At 42.4% G+C, this 16,353-nt stretch overlaps 1 protein-coding gene across 3 annotated transcripts in view; it reads left to right on the top strand.

The window, feature by feature from the left end:
• The window catches only part of MEIS3 (Meis homeobox 3), a 68,107-nt gene extending 52,275 nt beyond the window's left edge, over window positions 1-15,832 (top strand). Inside the window, exons 9-13 of one of the 3 annotated variants that reach the window (XM_073598701.1) lie at window positions 4,729-4,805; window positions 5,244-5,302; window positions 6,338-6,427; window positions 8,638-8,725; window positions 14,972-15,102. In XM_073598701.1, the coding sequence (XP_073454802.1) occupies window positions 4,729-4,805; window positions 5,244-5,302; window positions 6,338-6,427; window positions 8,638-8,696 (285 nt within the window). In that variant the 3' untranslated portion in view covers window positions 8,697-8,725; window positions 14,972-15,102. Of the gene's footprint in view, window positions 1-4,728; window positions 4,806-5,243; window positions 5,303-6,337; window positions 6,428-8,637; window positions 8,726-14,971 lie in introns of all 3 variants that reach the window. The other 2 variants (XM_073598702.1, XM_073598699.1) reach the window with 2 other exon arrangements.
• The last annotated feature ends 521 nt before the right edge of the window (window positions 15,833-16,353 follow it).

A 16,353-nucleotide genomic window follows, 5' to 3' on the forward strand; every position in this document is an offset into this window, starting at 1 on the left:
GTGCTGCCAGTTGTGTTACAAGATTGGAAATGTAAGGAAAAGGTTACTGTGGCAATACAGGTTTCTCAACATGTCACAAAGGGCTCATTCGCAGAATAAAATTTGCAGGTGTTTTTGAAAACTGAGAGGAGATATGTTAGGAAACTCATTCACAATGAATGGGTTGTCAATGGCAGAGGCAGATGGAAAAAATAGGTCCAGCATGATGTTTTTTGCAACTCATTATACACTATATTGCCAAAAGTATCGGGACGCCTGCCTTTACACGCACATGAACTTTAATGGTATCCCAGTCTTAGTCCGTAGGGTTCAATATGGAGTTAGCCCACCCTTTGCAGCTATAACAGCTCTCAACTCTTCTGAGAAGGCTGTCCACAAGGTTTAGGAGTGTGTCTATGGGAATGTTTTATCATTCTTCCAGAAGCGCATTTGTGAGGTCAGGCACTGATGTGGACGAGAAGACTTGACCTGCAGTCTCCGCTCTAATTCATACCAAAGGTGTTCTATGAAGTTGAGGTCAGGACTTTGTGCAGGCCAGTCAAGTTCCTCCACCCCAAACTCGCTCATCCGTGTTTTTATGGATCTTGCTTTGTGCACTGGTCCAAATCATTTGGTGGAGGGGGTATTATGGTGTGGCCTTGTTTTTCATGGGTTGGGCTTGGCCCCTTAGTTCCAGTGAGGGGAACTCTTAAGGTGTCAGCATACCAAGACATTTTGGACAATTTCATGCTCCCAACTTTGTGGGAACAGTTTGAGGATGGCCCCTTCCTGTTCCAACATGACTGCGCACTAGTGCACAAATTCTGACCCCAACCTGATAGAACACCTTTGGGATGAAGTCTGCGAGCCAGGCCTCTTCTCGTCCAATATCAGTGCCTGACCTCACAAATGGAAGAATGGTCAAACATTCCCATAGACACAATCCTAAACCTTGTGGACAGCCTTCCCAGAAGAGTTGAAGCTATTATAGCTGCAAAGAGTGGGCCAACTCATTATTGAACCCTACGGACTAAGACTGGGGAGATCATGTGCGGGTAAAGGCAGGCGTTCCAATACTTTTGGGAATATAGTGTAGATCTGTGTTGGGGGGGGGGGGGGGGGGGCAGTTGTTTTGAAAATTCTAAAGCACATCTACAGTATTTTACTGTGTTTACTATAATGTCCGATACGTAGTTGCTCATTATGCAGTATGGTACGAACACTACATGTAGCCCAACAAAGACTTTCACACTGTTTCCTTTTAGAGGTTATTTTACTCCATTAAAATGCATTAATCATTGTTTTATAAAGTTTAATATTTATGTAGAGTTGCAAGCTTATTGTTCAAAGAGGTAACTATATGGCTATTGACAATTGTAGCTAGAGCAGTATGCTGTGAGTTTGATTTGCATCTGCCATCTCAAATTGGATTAGGTCTGTCACAGCTTCCCATGATCCACAGCATATGTTCTTCTGTAAAATCTTTGCTAATGCCCTTTAAAGCTTCATCCATGGTAAACCATTCATACCCAGTCAAAGGAAAAGCTAGAATCGGGAGAGTGCATTATTTTCTTTTAATTATTTGTATTCATCTGTAATGAAAGTGTAAGCTAACCCGAATTATAGAAAAGAGCTAGCTGTCAGGATTCAGAAATACAAGTGGTAATATACTTGTGCTCTAAATTTGCTGAATGCCATTTGATGGTCTTAAGCAGTTCCATCGTACCCATGCAAACATTGCCTGTCCTCAGAGATTGGCAAGTACAGCTACTGTTGTTTCTAATGTGTGTATATATACAGTATCTCACAAAAGTGAGTACACCCCTCACATTTTTGTAAATATTTTATTATACCTTTTCATGTGACAACACTGAAGAAATGACACTTTGCTACAATGTAAAGTAGTGAGTGTACAGCTTGTATAACAGTGTCAATTTGCTGTCCCCTGAAAATAACTCAACACACAGCCATTAATGTCTAAACCGCTGGCAACAAAAGAGAGTACACCCCTAAGTGAAAATGTCCAAATTGGGCCCAAAGTGTCAATTTTGTTTTGCCACCATTATTTTAAAGGCCTTCCTTAACCCTCTTGGGCATGGATTCACCAGAGCTTCACAGGTTGCCACTGGAGTCCTCTTCCACTCCTCCATGTCAACATCACAGAGCTGGTGGATGTTAGAGACCTTGCGCTTCTCCGCCTTCTATTTGTGGATGCCCCACAGATGCTTAATAGGGTTTAGGTCTGGAGACATACTTGGCAAGTCCATCACCTTTACCCTCAGCTTCTTTAGCAAGGCAGTGGTCGCCTTGGAGGTGTGTTTGGGGTCGTTCTGTTGAAATACTGCCCTGCAGATCATGCTCAGCTTCAGTATGTCACCGTACATGTTGGCATTCATGGTTCCCTCAATGAACTGTAGCTCCCCACTGCCAGCAGCACTCATACGTCTATTTCCCAAAGACAACCTCTGGATATGAAGCTGAGCACGTGCGCTCAACTTCTTTGGTGGACCATGGCGGGGCCTGTTCTGAGTGGAACCTGTCCTGTTAAACTTTTATATGGTCTTGGCCACCGTGCTGTAGCTCAGTTTCAGGGTCTTGGCAATTTTCTTATAGCATAGGCCATCTTTATGTAGAGCAACAATTCTTTTTTTCAGATCCTCAGAGTTCTTTGCCATAAGGTGCCATGTTGAACTTCCAGTGACCAGTATGAAAGAGTGAGAGCGATAACACCAAATTTAACACACCTGCTTCCCATTCACACCTGAGACCTTGTAACACTAACGAGTCGCATGACATGGGGGAGGGAAAATGGCTAATTGGGCCCAGTGTGGACATTTTCACGTATGGGGTGTACTTACTTTTTGCCAGCGGTTTAGACTTTAATGGCTGTGTGTTTAGTTATTTTGAAGGACCGCAAATTTACAATGTTATACAAGCTGTACACTCTTTACTTTACATTGTAGCAAAGTGTCATTTCTTCAGTGTTGTCAGATGAAAAGATATAATAAAATATTTACAAAAATGTGAGGGGTGTACTCACTTTTGTGAGAAAAAAAAAAATATATATATATATATATTATTTTCTATATCTCTATCTCTTGCACCTACACAGTGAAGGCGTCAATCTGTTTTTCCCTATGGAAACAAGGTTTGAGATTTGCAAACCTAGCAATAGCTTAGAAGAAGCTTGAAATGGAAATACTGCATAATGTATGGTCAGCCTATCGAGATTCTGTGGCAGCTGGACACAAGGGCAGAAGTAAACTAAGGCTGTTGCCCCCCCAGCAACTAGTTATTTAAGTTATCCTTCATCTTCTAATTTTCACTAGGAAATTGTATTTAATTTGATTGTTACTCCCAACAGCTCTGATTTTTATAAATCATTAAGAATGTAGAGCAGCCATTTTGCATCATATATGCCTTGGCTATATAAACAAATAATCCTAATGCCGTGTACACACGAGCGGACTTTTCAACGGACTAGGTCTGGCGGACTTTCCGACGGACTTTCGAATGAACGGACTTGCCTACACACGATCAACCAAAGTCCGACGGATTCGTACGTGATGATGTACGACCGGACTAAAATAAGGAAGTTGATAGCCGGTAGCCAATAACTGCCCTAGCGTCAGTTTTTGTCCGTCGGACTAGCATACAGACGAGTGGACTTTTCGACCGGACTCGAGTCCGTCGGAAAGATTTGAAACATGTTTTATTTCTAGGACTGTCGGACTTTTGGGAAAAAAAAGTCCGCTGGAGCCCACACACGGTCGAATTGTCCGACGGAGTCCGGTCCGCCAGACCTAGTCCGTTGAAAAGTCCGCTCGTGTGTACGCGGCATAATAGTACCCAAAATACTCGCAGAGCCTGAATGTTCTTACGTTATAATGTTCTCAGTAGTAAGAAGGAAAATGTATGCATTTTTTGACATTTTTTGTGAGAACACTCTAGTAAATGGTTTGGGTCTTCCACTGCCATTTAAGTAAATATACAAGTCCATATTAGATGATTCAAAGGGAAAAACATTGAAAATCTGCAAATACCAATCTGTAGTAAATTTCTGGCCTGGTCACCCTTAACAACTGTTTAGCCTCTGTGCTCTTCAGCTCCCCCCCTTCTGCACCCATGCCCTTCATCTGTCACTAACCTGTCAAGTAAAGGTCTCCGAGTGGCTGCAACCTAAGACCCCCAATCTCATCCATCATTGCTGTCCCTGACAGCTCCATGGCCATTTTTTTTGTTTTGGATTTTAGGTCCTCCTGATCAAGCAAAGGGCCAGTTGCACATTTCCTGGGCTCCTGAAAAAGAAAGGCACTATTTGTGCCGGTCCCATCTGTCCTATAGATCTAGAAGGACACCATAAAAGTCACCCTCTTACTCCCACTTAACAAAGCAGATGGTTGGATGTTTATTGGAGAATCTTTAGATTATCTTCAAGTTATCCAGTCTGTAGCCTCACAGAGCAGTGGTGCTTTAATAAACTATTAATTCTTCCATGCACATAGAGCAAAGACCAAATGTGGTGTTATTCTATATAAGTGGACAAGAAGTCTCTGTCTACACTCCATGTTTTATCCATTCAGGTCTGATGAGCGAGCAAACTCTTTACATGAAGAGCTACAGTATATGTCTGTGAATGAAAGCACATAATAAAATTAATCTTTTATTTGATATTTTTGGTCATTTGCTTGAGTTGGATCCTATTTATTCAATCTGGTGTAATCAAATATTTTCTATTTCTCCTTGAAGCACCCATACCCCTCAGAAGAACAAAAGAAGCAGCTTGCACAGGACACAGGGCTTACGATACTTCAGGTCAATAATTGGTAAGTAGTCTTAAAATCTCACCTAGTCCTAGTTTAAAGCTTTTTTTTTTAAAACTGAAAGCACTGTTCTCGATACCAACAGCAACCATCCAAACCCTTCCTTTTATTTGTCCATATGGCACTGAAAATGGAGAACCTGGATACTGTTGGCAACAAGGATGGTTATTCAGTCACTTCTATCCATGGTGCCAAATATTCTGGGAATTCTGTTCACAAAAAGTCAGTAACACTGAATTTTGCACCTTAATACAAATAGTATATATTCTGCATGTACTGTAGATAAACAGGAAAAAATGTAGACATAATTTATTGCCACCAGAATAAATTTTGTCACTAAGGTAAACGAGTCTACTGATTTTATTGTAGAAAGTACCATTGTGGTCGACTTCTAAGACATGTTCTTATGGTCTCTGTTCATTCCTTCTCTTTGGGGTACAGGTTCATTAATGCAAGAAGACGGATCGTTCAGCCAATGATTGACCAATCAAACCGCACAGGTAAGTGGCATTTACCCGGGATGTTTACTTCCTCTTTCTTGTGACCTTTACTATAGTGAGCCAGGTTCTTATATAATGTAGAATTAGGCCAAGAGGTTCCACATTAGGGCAGCAGATATTGTCACCCAAGAAAATAAAATATGTATTTATAACATAGATGATTTGTATGCTTAATGCAATCTCTTGCTCTGAAAGCAGCGCTTAAAGAAAACCTGTCATGAGAAAAATGTGGGTTTCCCATTACTGACCCCCATCTGAAAATTCTAGATACCCGTATGTCTCTGGCTTCAATAATGAGTCTCGGAGTCAAAACAAGCATGGAGCCAGTGAAGTTGGAACTCCTGGTCCGCATGCTTATTAATGCAAAAAGTGATAAATTCCATTGGATGAGCCTGGCAACTGGCATTGCAGAAGTAAAGTTCAGATGTGGAAGCCTGTTTTTTTTTCTCAGGTTTTCTTTCTAGTAGAGAAATCGTGTTCGACTACCCTGCATGCACTGGGTATCAAAGCAAACCTGTCACTAAATCAAGTAATCTGTCTGCTTAGAAGGACAGCATAACGTGCTACAAATACCAATGTAGCTTCTTTAATCTCTTTCTGGGCTGCCTAGAAGTTCCTGAAGCTTGGGATGTGCAGTGTCTGAATTTTAACCTGGGCTCCCTGTCAGATCACAGGCGCAAAATCTACATCGTTGCATGGTTTGAGGGTGCCCTAGAGGATGTAAAAATTGTTTTAGAAGTTAAACAGATATATGAAAATATTGGATTAGTATCTATGCAAGTTAGTATAGCTTACTGACACAGGATCACTTTGAGTTTGTAGTACATTGCACTATGCATGACCAGCATATACATCAAAAATATAGCCATTCAAGAGCCACTTTGTGGCTCTTATAATAGCTCAAGGTTTGTGCAGATCACCCATATGGCCAGATAGACACAACGCGGTGAAATACGAAAGTTGCTGAAAGAAAATGTAATGTAATAGCAAAAATAAAGATTAGCCATCTAACATGAATTCTTCATGTTACCACAGGTCAAGGTGGTGGACCTTATAGCCCCGACGGTCAGAACATGGGGGGATTCGTCATGGATGGCCAACAGCACATGGGAATCCGCCCACCAGGTGAGAGATGGGACTGTGACATGGGGAGATATGAGGGAGCAGATAGATGAGTATTGTATGATACAATAGTCACACTTTCCACTTATACCCTGATTTGTCTGCTATTTATGGACACTGTGTAGCCTTAAGCCTAGTAGGGCTGAATGTTGGGCGGCATCGGCCGGTTCAATAGAAACCAGACGACATTCGGCCCGTGTGAACTGGAGTCAGTCCGACGGAAGTTTGACCAGCTTCTGTCGAAGGGGCGTAACTGAAAAAGGTCTGCCCATCAGTTCCCGATCAGCACTTTCAGCCTATGGCTGAGAGCACAGACTGGAGTGTTCTGGCTGGGGGGGGGTGGCATCCCCCTGTCAAAACACAATAGCAAAGCAGGGGAGATCGCTGTACTAATGTTGGATAGTTAGTACAGCGGCACCTCCTGAGCTGTCAGGTTTTTTTTCATTCAGCCTCGCTGGGCTGAATGAAAAAAAAAAAACTATATTGTGTACTAGACTTAAGATATACAGTATGTGGTGGGATCTGATATCACACAGGAGAAAGAAGGTAATAAAGTGCCATGACACGATTATACTCATATGTGAAGAAAAAAAAAAACCTTGAAGGAAACGGGAGCTGCCATTGTGGAAATGTTAAATATGGCTGGTAGGGATGACCAAGAACGAGTGGTCCACCACTGCAGCCTTCATGTTTTTTTTCTATGACACGTTCCCATAAAAGATGCAGATTTTTTGTTGTCATCCCGGCTTCACTTCCTTGTGAGTCTCTAACCTGAACCAAACATGCAGCCATCAAAGTCTGAAAGTCTGAACTCTTATCCTGCATGAATGTTCAGTTCAGTGACTCACCAGCTTTGGTAGCTTCCATCTTTCTATCGGTACAGGATCAATGTAAGCTCAGAAGACGTTAGAAGCAGCATTGCTTCCATCTGGTAATGGATGAACTCCTCTTTTACTAATATTCCTGTGACAAAATCAGGCAGCTTTCATCCTGCTGTAGTTTATATTATGTCCTTCTGTTATCCCTTTTATTGTCTTGTGTTTCTGAGCACTGGAGGATGTTAAAGCGCACATGTATAATAACATTTGGGTTGAATATTGCTCTAGGAGAATTAACTAGATGCTCTAATTTACAGGCTTAAGCTGGCCATACACTGATCAAATTTCATCCAGTTTGTGATGAACTGGACAAAATTCAATCAGGGGTGGCTCTGTTGGCACCCTACCACCCAACATCCTTCGATCTGAAAATCGAAGGAGCTAGGCCAATTATTCTCAGCTGAACAGTAACTGAAGCCAATCAGCTGCAGTCACTGTTTGGTAGCATCCACTGTATTTTGATACCTGCTGATGCTGGCTGTCAAAACACTATAGCCTCAGTGGGAGATTTGTCCAAGCGGGCTTGTAGTGTGGATGAAGGAATCTGTTAGATTTTTTTTTTTATTTAACTCCCAGGCTGAACCAAAAAAATCAATGCATGGCCAGCTGAAAGCAGAGCTCCACCCAAAAGCGGAAGCTCCACTTGTTCGCAACCCCCCCCCCCCCCCCCTCCACTGCCACATTTGGCACTGTTTTGGAGGGGAGTGGGTACCTCGTTTTGACAGGTACCCACTCCCACTTCTGGGTAAGATCACAGGGGTTGTCTATGAGAATTTCTGGACCCTCCTCCTTCCACCCGCTGCCTTCTGGGACACACAAAGATCCCAGAAGACAGCGGGACCATTCAGAAAGTGCAGCGCGACTCGCGCATGCACTGAAGGCTTCACTGCCAGTTTCCCTTACTTGCAATGCCGGCGCCTGCACCCAAAGCCGATTAACGAATTGGCTCGGGGTGCCGACATCGCGGGACCCCTGGACAGGTAAGTGTCCTTATATTAAAATTCAGCAGCTACAGTATTTAGCTGCTGACTTTAATTTTTTTTTTTTTCCAGACTGGAGCTCCTCTTTAAGATATACATTCTGATGATAGGCTAGCCACTAATGTGGTCACTGGGTTATGGTCTTGCAGGTACTGCCTAAAAAAAGTTATTGAACTTGGGCACAAAGAATTCCCAGTTTGGCAGTACATGCCTGGCAAGCTCAGCGGCTACATTAACTTGGTGCTTTTTGCAGTGAGCAAGAGGGCAGACTGACCACGACAGGTAATACACGGCATGTGGGTGGTGACTGTACCACAGTGTTATTCTTGCAGTCTTAGTTGCCTGTCTTCCCTAGGAGCCATGGGAGGCTTAGGCATGGCCGTAGGTATGGAAGGGCAGTGGCACTACATGTAACCCCCTGCCACCTTTCTGGTACTAGGGATGTAAGTAACTATTTATATATATTTTAATTCTTTGACCTGCAATGGGGAGGGGCAGGGTGCTTGTCAATCACAATTTCCCCTTAAACTCTCATTCTATACACACATCACCCTTACCCCTCTCTCTCATTTTGTCACACCACGTGTAATGCCTCTCTTATGGATGTCACATGCATGTACATCACTGCATGTGTGGTATTTGAAGTATGGATGAAATGTTGGCACAGACTCAATTACTTGGCTTTTCATGAACTTCAGTTGTTTTCTCACAGCAGAAGAAACCAGTATTTGGGCCAAACCAATTTTCCTGAACCCCCCCGACCATCAGATTAATGGGAATAACATGTTTGGTCAACAAAAACAGTTACCTTCACAGTGTGCAGATATTCGAGAAATACTGGCAGTATGGGATTTCTGGGGGGATGAGGGCACATGGACAGAGATGAAGAGAGAATAAATACTGTTGCCCATGCCAGCCAGATTCCAGCTACTTTTTCATTACATGAGAAAAAAATTGCAACTCAGATGTGTGTGGTTGTGATGAGCAACACCTTTCTTATTTTATTTATTCATCAGCATCAAAGCAGACTTTCAGCCATTATGCAAAAAGAGAATAAAAAAAAAAAAAAGCAATTTAAGAACAAACATATTCATTCTGTAGTCTGTCCTATGAGGTTGTTTGCAGGTAAAGCTAACCTATAGCAACTTTAGAATTTCCACATGTGTTCATGTTAAACTAGAATTCTTTAAGCTGGTACTTGCACTGGTAGTTTTAACTGTTCATGAGCACGGTGCACCCCCTGGTCTGGTTCATTTGTGTAGCATGAGCGTTCTGAACCATGCCCAGGTACAGTGTACTGTGGACTAGGACTGCTTGGAAAAGGTGGTCTGGAGTATGGTTCAGTCATAGTTCAGTATGGTTTGCTCAGTGTGAGTGCAAACTGTGCCTGAGCATGGAACTATCCATAGATCACTGAGGACAGAAGCAGAGATCACTGTGTTCTTGCAGAGATGGTGACATAAGCATACTTGGGAAGGCTTCCTTTGAAGCACAGTGTGAGGGCAGACAAGCAAGGGAGTGGGGCAATCGAACGTAAGTCAAGTTTGGTTCAACCGTGCCCAGTGTAAGTAAGTAGACATTGTTGGCCTTGTTCTGAAAAAACTAGTTTGCATGGTTGTCTCTGGCATTATTATTATTATTATTATTATTTGAGTCACTGCCCTGGAACAAGCATACAATTAAGCCGGCCATAGAAGGTTCGAATCGCAGCTGGTTCAGCAGAGATTCGACCCATCCATGGGCAGGCTGATTGTACCAGAGTCGATCCATCGAGTTCGGTGCAATCAGCATGTTGGGCTTTTACATTTGATTATTGCCAGCGGCTATATATGCTAGCAATAATCACTGTGTTCACAAAGGATGGCTTCCTTACCCCCCCACTCCTCCCATGGGAGACTACAATAGCTCAGAGGGAGGTATTCCCTCATCAACACTGACTGTGTTGATGGAGAAATAGAGTGATTTTCTTTCCTGCAACCTATGGTTGCAGGAAAGAAAATTGCATGATCTATGGCCTGCCTAAGTGAAAACAGAAACACAGATGCTAGTAGTTCAGCCTGACAGCCAGAGAATGCCCATATTCAGTAGAAGTAATCAATGGCTGCCCACATATTTTCTTAAGCTGGCCATAAACTAGTATATTTTCCAACGAACATTCATAAAAAATTCTCAGTACATTTGATAACTTCTCAAACACCATTTGAAAGTACTTCCATGGTTTGTATTTACATTCAATTTCGGAATGAATGGACTTTCCTGAACAAAAACCACATTCAATTTGTTGAAATTTTTTTTTTTCCATCCTACTCTTTCAAATATTTTCACCACTGTGGTTGAAACCAAATGTTAGTTTGACCCACTAACAATTGGAAAATTGAATAAACGTTCTTGAAATTAAAAATTTGTAATGAAATTCTACTAGCGTACGGTCAGCATTAGTATAGGTAGTATAGGAATCTGTCACAGATCAGAAGCTTCCAGTCAAATTTCTTCTCCCCAGCTGCATATTCGCTTCAGAGCATTGACTTTAATCTACAGTGCTGGTACCAGCCGAGAGTTGGGTGAAAACAGCTTCTATTATAGTCTTTTGTGACACATTTTGCATTGTTTTATTTCGGAAGCAGTACATTGTCAGTTTTGACAATAAGTACATAACAATGTAGAAGTTACATGGAGATGTGTATTTCATGGGTCTCATAGCTAAAAGGATCTGCAAGCATTACCCATAGTAGCCAATCAGCAGCTTGCTTTCAGGATTTGAACTTGGGTTAGAAAATAACAGCGACTATGTGGCTGCTAGGGTTCTCCCTTTAGACAAATTTTTAATGAGAAGTCCCTGATGACTTGTAGGATAACAGCCTCACACTCCAGCAGGCTGTGTTCACCAGCTATGAGGTGACTGGAAGAGTAGGGGTTGTGAAACGCATCAAATTTAGGAACCTGGGCCAGAATGCATAGCGATGACGAGGAGAAACCAGAACCCAACCGTAGCTGGAGAGATCAGAGCAGGGAAGTAACAGGGATGAGAGAGGGGGTTGGAGGTCCTCCCCGCATCTCAGGAATGGGGGGTGGGGCTGAGAGGAGAATTAGCTACAGAAGATGAGGACACAGGACCCCAGCAGGAGCTAATTGATAGGCAGCAAACTAAATAGTCCGTCTGTGGCGGCGTGTCGAATCACAGTGACTGCGCAGGTATGTAGATTTCTCTGCTTCCGAGCGGCGCTTTATCATGGGTCAGCGGAGGGCGCACTACGCTGCAGCGGGAAGTATTTCATTTTATAAATGAGGGAAATTATTAACCCTCGCTGACAGCTGCAGGGAACGCTTGCATCAAGCTTTGCTCTGCTCTCAGATACACTGTAATTGTGGTGGAGCAGAGAATTAGCCCATGTGAAGATGAAGGAGACCTCATCTCAAATGTAACATAGATTGTTGTATTAACTGACACATTGCAGAGAGTGAAGAAGATGAAATCTCCCCCCTGGAGGAGCATCACTGCCTACAACTACATCTTCAGTCTTTCTGCCTGGCGCTTTGTCAGCATCTGGTGCTGGGACAGCCACAGGCGGGCGGGTCAATCTCTATTACCAGATTTGCTTGACATCAAAGCAGTTGTCACGTGACTCTATCCTTCATGGCAACTGCACTTAAGTTGGCGCAACTGTGCATTTGCAGCAGGAGCAAAGGATCAAAAGTCATAAAGATCAGCAACTACCAGCGCCTAGGCTAGGTTCACACTGCTGTGCTCCAATTTTCAGTGCAATTATGTAGTGCAACTTGGATGCAAATTTGATAAGGTCTGCATATTAGACACCAGATATCTCCTCTGCCCTTAAAAACTTCAGATCATACCAAGATCAGAATGATATGATGCTTTTTTCAAACCAGTAATGGTTTGTTTACAACCAGCGAAACCGGAAGTGACTAAATACTTGTCTGGTTTCTTAGACCATAGAGATGATTGTGGCTGTTCTAATCCCTGATCAGCTCTATGGTCAGCCGGTGAAACCGGCTGCAGCCCTGGGTTCCCCTGTGGGACATAAGAGCCCGGGAAGGTTTTGGAAGCCAGTGGTTGGGGGGGATCCCCTCCCACCGCTTGTGAAAGCAATCCAGTGGCTATTTAGCCGCTAAGACTGCTTTTACATGAAAGTGCTCTAATGGCCAAAAAAATAGCACCGGGATGATGCCTGCAGCTGCAGGCATCATCCTGGGATAACCACTATAAGTCCTGGTACGTCATGGTGGGGCAAGTGGTTTAGTTGGTCATATGATACCAGTTGTTTTGGCGAAGTCATGTAAAATCTTTATTTGTATAGATGAAAATGGTTGTTATCTCAAGGCTGGGATACAGCATCAATGTCCCCATAGACTAAGAAAAAGGGTGGTATAATTGGGACTCAAAGGGGTGCCCATCAAAGAGGCTCCATAGAGTAACAAACAGCGGTATGTCTTGTTAAAAATACACTTTTGGGGATGATGAAGCACGCCCCTGTCAGCAGCTAATACAGTTTAGTATCTGAAGCTTAAATTTATAGACGAGAGTACTGAGGAGCCCCTTTGATGGGCACCCCCATCATACCCCCTTTTTCTTGTGCTACTTATTGGCTCCAGGAACACCACACTCTTTTGGTGAGTTGGTAGATGAATTGGAGATTACCTTGAGTGAACCACTGTTTTTTATACTTCTTTGTGATGGTTCCTATAGACAAGCCTTTTTCATACAGAGGAACCCTTGAAATAATTTTAATGTCATGGGGAACTCCTGCTAAATTATTACATGTTTAGGTCACGGCACATTTGTATGGTCAGTAAGATGTAAATATAATAATACATAAATGACGAATATAGTGTATCCAGCATTTTTCACACCCAGTGCAATTTTTTTTTTAACACTACCCTGCTCTATAAGAAAAAAATGTTTTAGTAACCATCATGAATTAAAACAAAAAATAATATTGTCCAGAAAAGACACACTAATCGTGAAAAAATGAAGTGCCCCTTAAATTGGTGGGCAGTGCAAAAAGTGCCTTCTTATATTGGTAGTTGGTGTATTAGTCCCATACAATGGTGGCCAATGGGAGAAAGACCCCTTATAATAATGGTCAGTGGGAGAAGGAAACTTTTAGTGTTGACCAGTGGCAAGACCGGCCCCCAGCCCCCCTTTTACACTTTGATATCATTGGTTACTTCATCACTTGAGGAACCCCTAGCAACCTCTGGAGAAACCCGGGGGTTCCACAGAACCCTGGTTGAGAAACCCTGCTATAGACAGATTAGAATGTTATGTCCAGCTTTGTAAACAAGCGTTCTATTGCTGACTTATGGGCTCCAGTCGACACATATTGAACACTAGAGAGGCATGGTGTGTAAAAGGAGGATTCACAGAGGCTTTGATTGCTCATTTCTGAGTGGTTAGATCCCTCTTTGTATGGCCAAATTGTGATGAAGTACCTAAGGAGATAAGTTGCAGAGTCTTTGAAGTTGGCCATACACGCCTTGAGACTGAGTTTCATAGTGGCCACGTCTGCAACACCTTAATAGATAAAAGTCAATTTCTCGATTTTTGTTGGCGATGGGTAGAAAATTGTTGGCTGAAAAATGTCTGGAGCCAATCAGATGCAGGTGCTGTTCAGGTATTCTGACAGCTGGAGGCACCAATGCAGTAGCCCACAGCGGGAGATTCATTCACCTGCGCTGCTAGTGTAAAAGGAGGAAGCTGTTTAATTTCTTTCATTCGGCCCATAGGCTGAATGAACGAAATCAATACATATATTGCCAGCTTAAGGGGACAATCGAGAGTGAAAGGAGCACAATGCAAATGCATGATTGGGATGATAAGTGTGTGCATGTTATGAATGGTAAACATTGTACCTGTGTAATTTCTTCTAAGTTAGATTCATTATTGTTTTAAGAATTCATATCCATCCCTTATATATATGTTGGTTTTTTTTTGTGTGTGGTTTTGCTTCTGTTCTAAACATACCTTTTAATGTTGATGCAGAATTATGCTGGAGCTTAGTAATAAAAGTGGAATAAAATTAGAAGAATTGAAAGTGCAGTCACTCACACAAAAGCAATCCACTTTCACTTATCTGATTTCATTAAACTGAAATCTGGTTGCTGTGGTCTACTCCAATTTGCCATCATTGTTTTTTTTTTTTACACTACCTTGTCAAATATACCAGTAAGTATGCAGAAAAGTGAAAAGTGATGGCAGAAAATAGACAGAGTAGTCTATCGAGTCTGCCTGATTTTTTATTTTTTTTATGCATGTTTTGGGGTTTTTTTTTAGTTTTTTTTTTAGTTTGTTTTTTTCAAACTTTTTTATGTTTGTCCCAAGCATGTTTGAAGCCAATTACTGTTAATGCATGATACCCATATTAACCAATCAGGTGTTTACTTTCACCCAAAACTGACTGCTCCATTTACGATGAATTCTACTTTCGTGGAAATTTTTTATTGTCAAGAGACAATACAATATTAAAGTAAATGAACCCAGACTTACTGTTTTGCTGATTGTAGAATCAACAGTTTATTAATGGTGGGGATTCCATATAGAAATGCACATTGATTACTCCTTTCCCCTTTAAACGTCTCTAGATTAGAAGGAAAATAAGGAGTTATTTAATCCAGTTAATGTTCTGTATTGACTTGAAGAGCTGACATTTTCATTTCTTTTTTTCTGCCAGGCTTCCAAGGAATCCCAGGGGACTACACTGCGGCCCCGGGCTCTATGGCCATGGGATTCCCTCCAGCCGGTTACACGCCCGCCATGTCCTCGCACCCTGCCGGCCTGCGTCACGGACCTTCTTTACACTCCTACCTCCCAGGGCACCCCCACCACGCCTCCATGATTCTTCCTGCAGGCGCCTCCCCTCACCACCTGGTGTCAGCGCAGAGCCCGGCGGACGCACTTCTCAACGGTCAAAACATAGACATTCACGCTCACTAACATTCAGCCAAACCGGGTGTCAGCTTCTCTTCTAACCTTTTCTTCCAGCTTCCAAAAAAAAAACTATTGTCTTTAGAAAAAGGGATTTGTTTGGTCAGACTTGCTACCCCTTAGACGATTGCAGATTGCTTTCACCGCAGAACAGAGACTGATGGAAATGCGGGGGCCATGCAAGGGAAGGAAAACAAACCCCATTCTACTGTCTTCCTAAATATGCCGCAGTGTAAACTGAAGAGCTGACGCTCGGTGCAAGGAAACCACTGATTTTATTTTTGTGGGTTTTTAATTTTTCACGCACACCCTCCCGACCCACAATTCCCTTTCTATGAATGGACCAACACAGGACTCAAGTCTAAAGACAGATGAAGAGCGCAAGATCTTTGAAATCTTGTTTCTTTCATTTTGTTTGGTTTTATTTTTTTTTTTACGTCATCACTCGCAGCAGGGACTAAGTTAACTTGTACATTTTTTTAATTAATATTATAATTATTTGAGTTGATAAGTGTATTGTTTTACCTGTTTTTTATGATAAAAGAACTTGAAAAAATCCACTGTGGATGTATATATATAATTGTATAAATATTTATAGCACCCATAAACTTCAGGGTCTGTAGAGGAATGCCTTCCGTTTTTTATTTTATGGTCTACATTACAGTGTAGTTTTGCTGTCAGTTATTCCACAATCACATCTTGTCATCTCGCTATCTGCTTTTATTGAGCCTGGGTTCACACAGCCACGGTGCGGCACATCGCATGTGATTCTCTGTGGTGCGATTTGAGCCATTCGCTCAAATCGTACCGCATCCGCACCAAAATGGGCCCTGCACCTTTTTTTTGCCGCACTGGAATTGAATTGCATGGGTGTTCACCCATGCGATCTGATTTAGGCAATCGCAATGCATTTTGAGAGCTGTTTTGGGGTGTCGTTAATTTAACATTGACACCCGCAGCAGATTGAACATCTGTAGTAAAAACAGGTGGTTGATCTGCATTTTTACCATTCCTCGACTCCCCACCTACAAGCAGATGTGGTGGGGCTCAGGTGAGTACACGGTGCTGCAGCAATTTTAATGCAACATGACGCATATGACAGGTTGCTTGTCAGACTCTTCAATGTAA

This window comes from Aquarana catesbeiana, linkage group LG09 (assembly GCF_042186555.1).
Source record: "Aquarana catesbeiana isolate 2022-GZ linkage group LG09, ASM4218655v1, whole genome shotgun sequence".
Classification (NCBI taxonomy): Eukaryota; Metazoa; Chordata; class Amphibia; order Anura; family Ranidae; genus Aquarana; species Aquarana catesbeiana.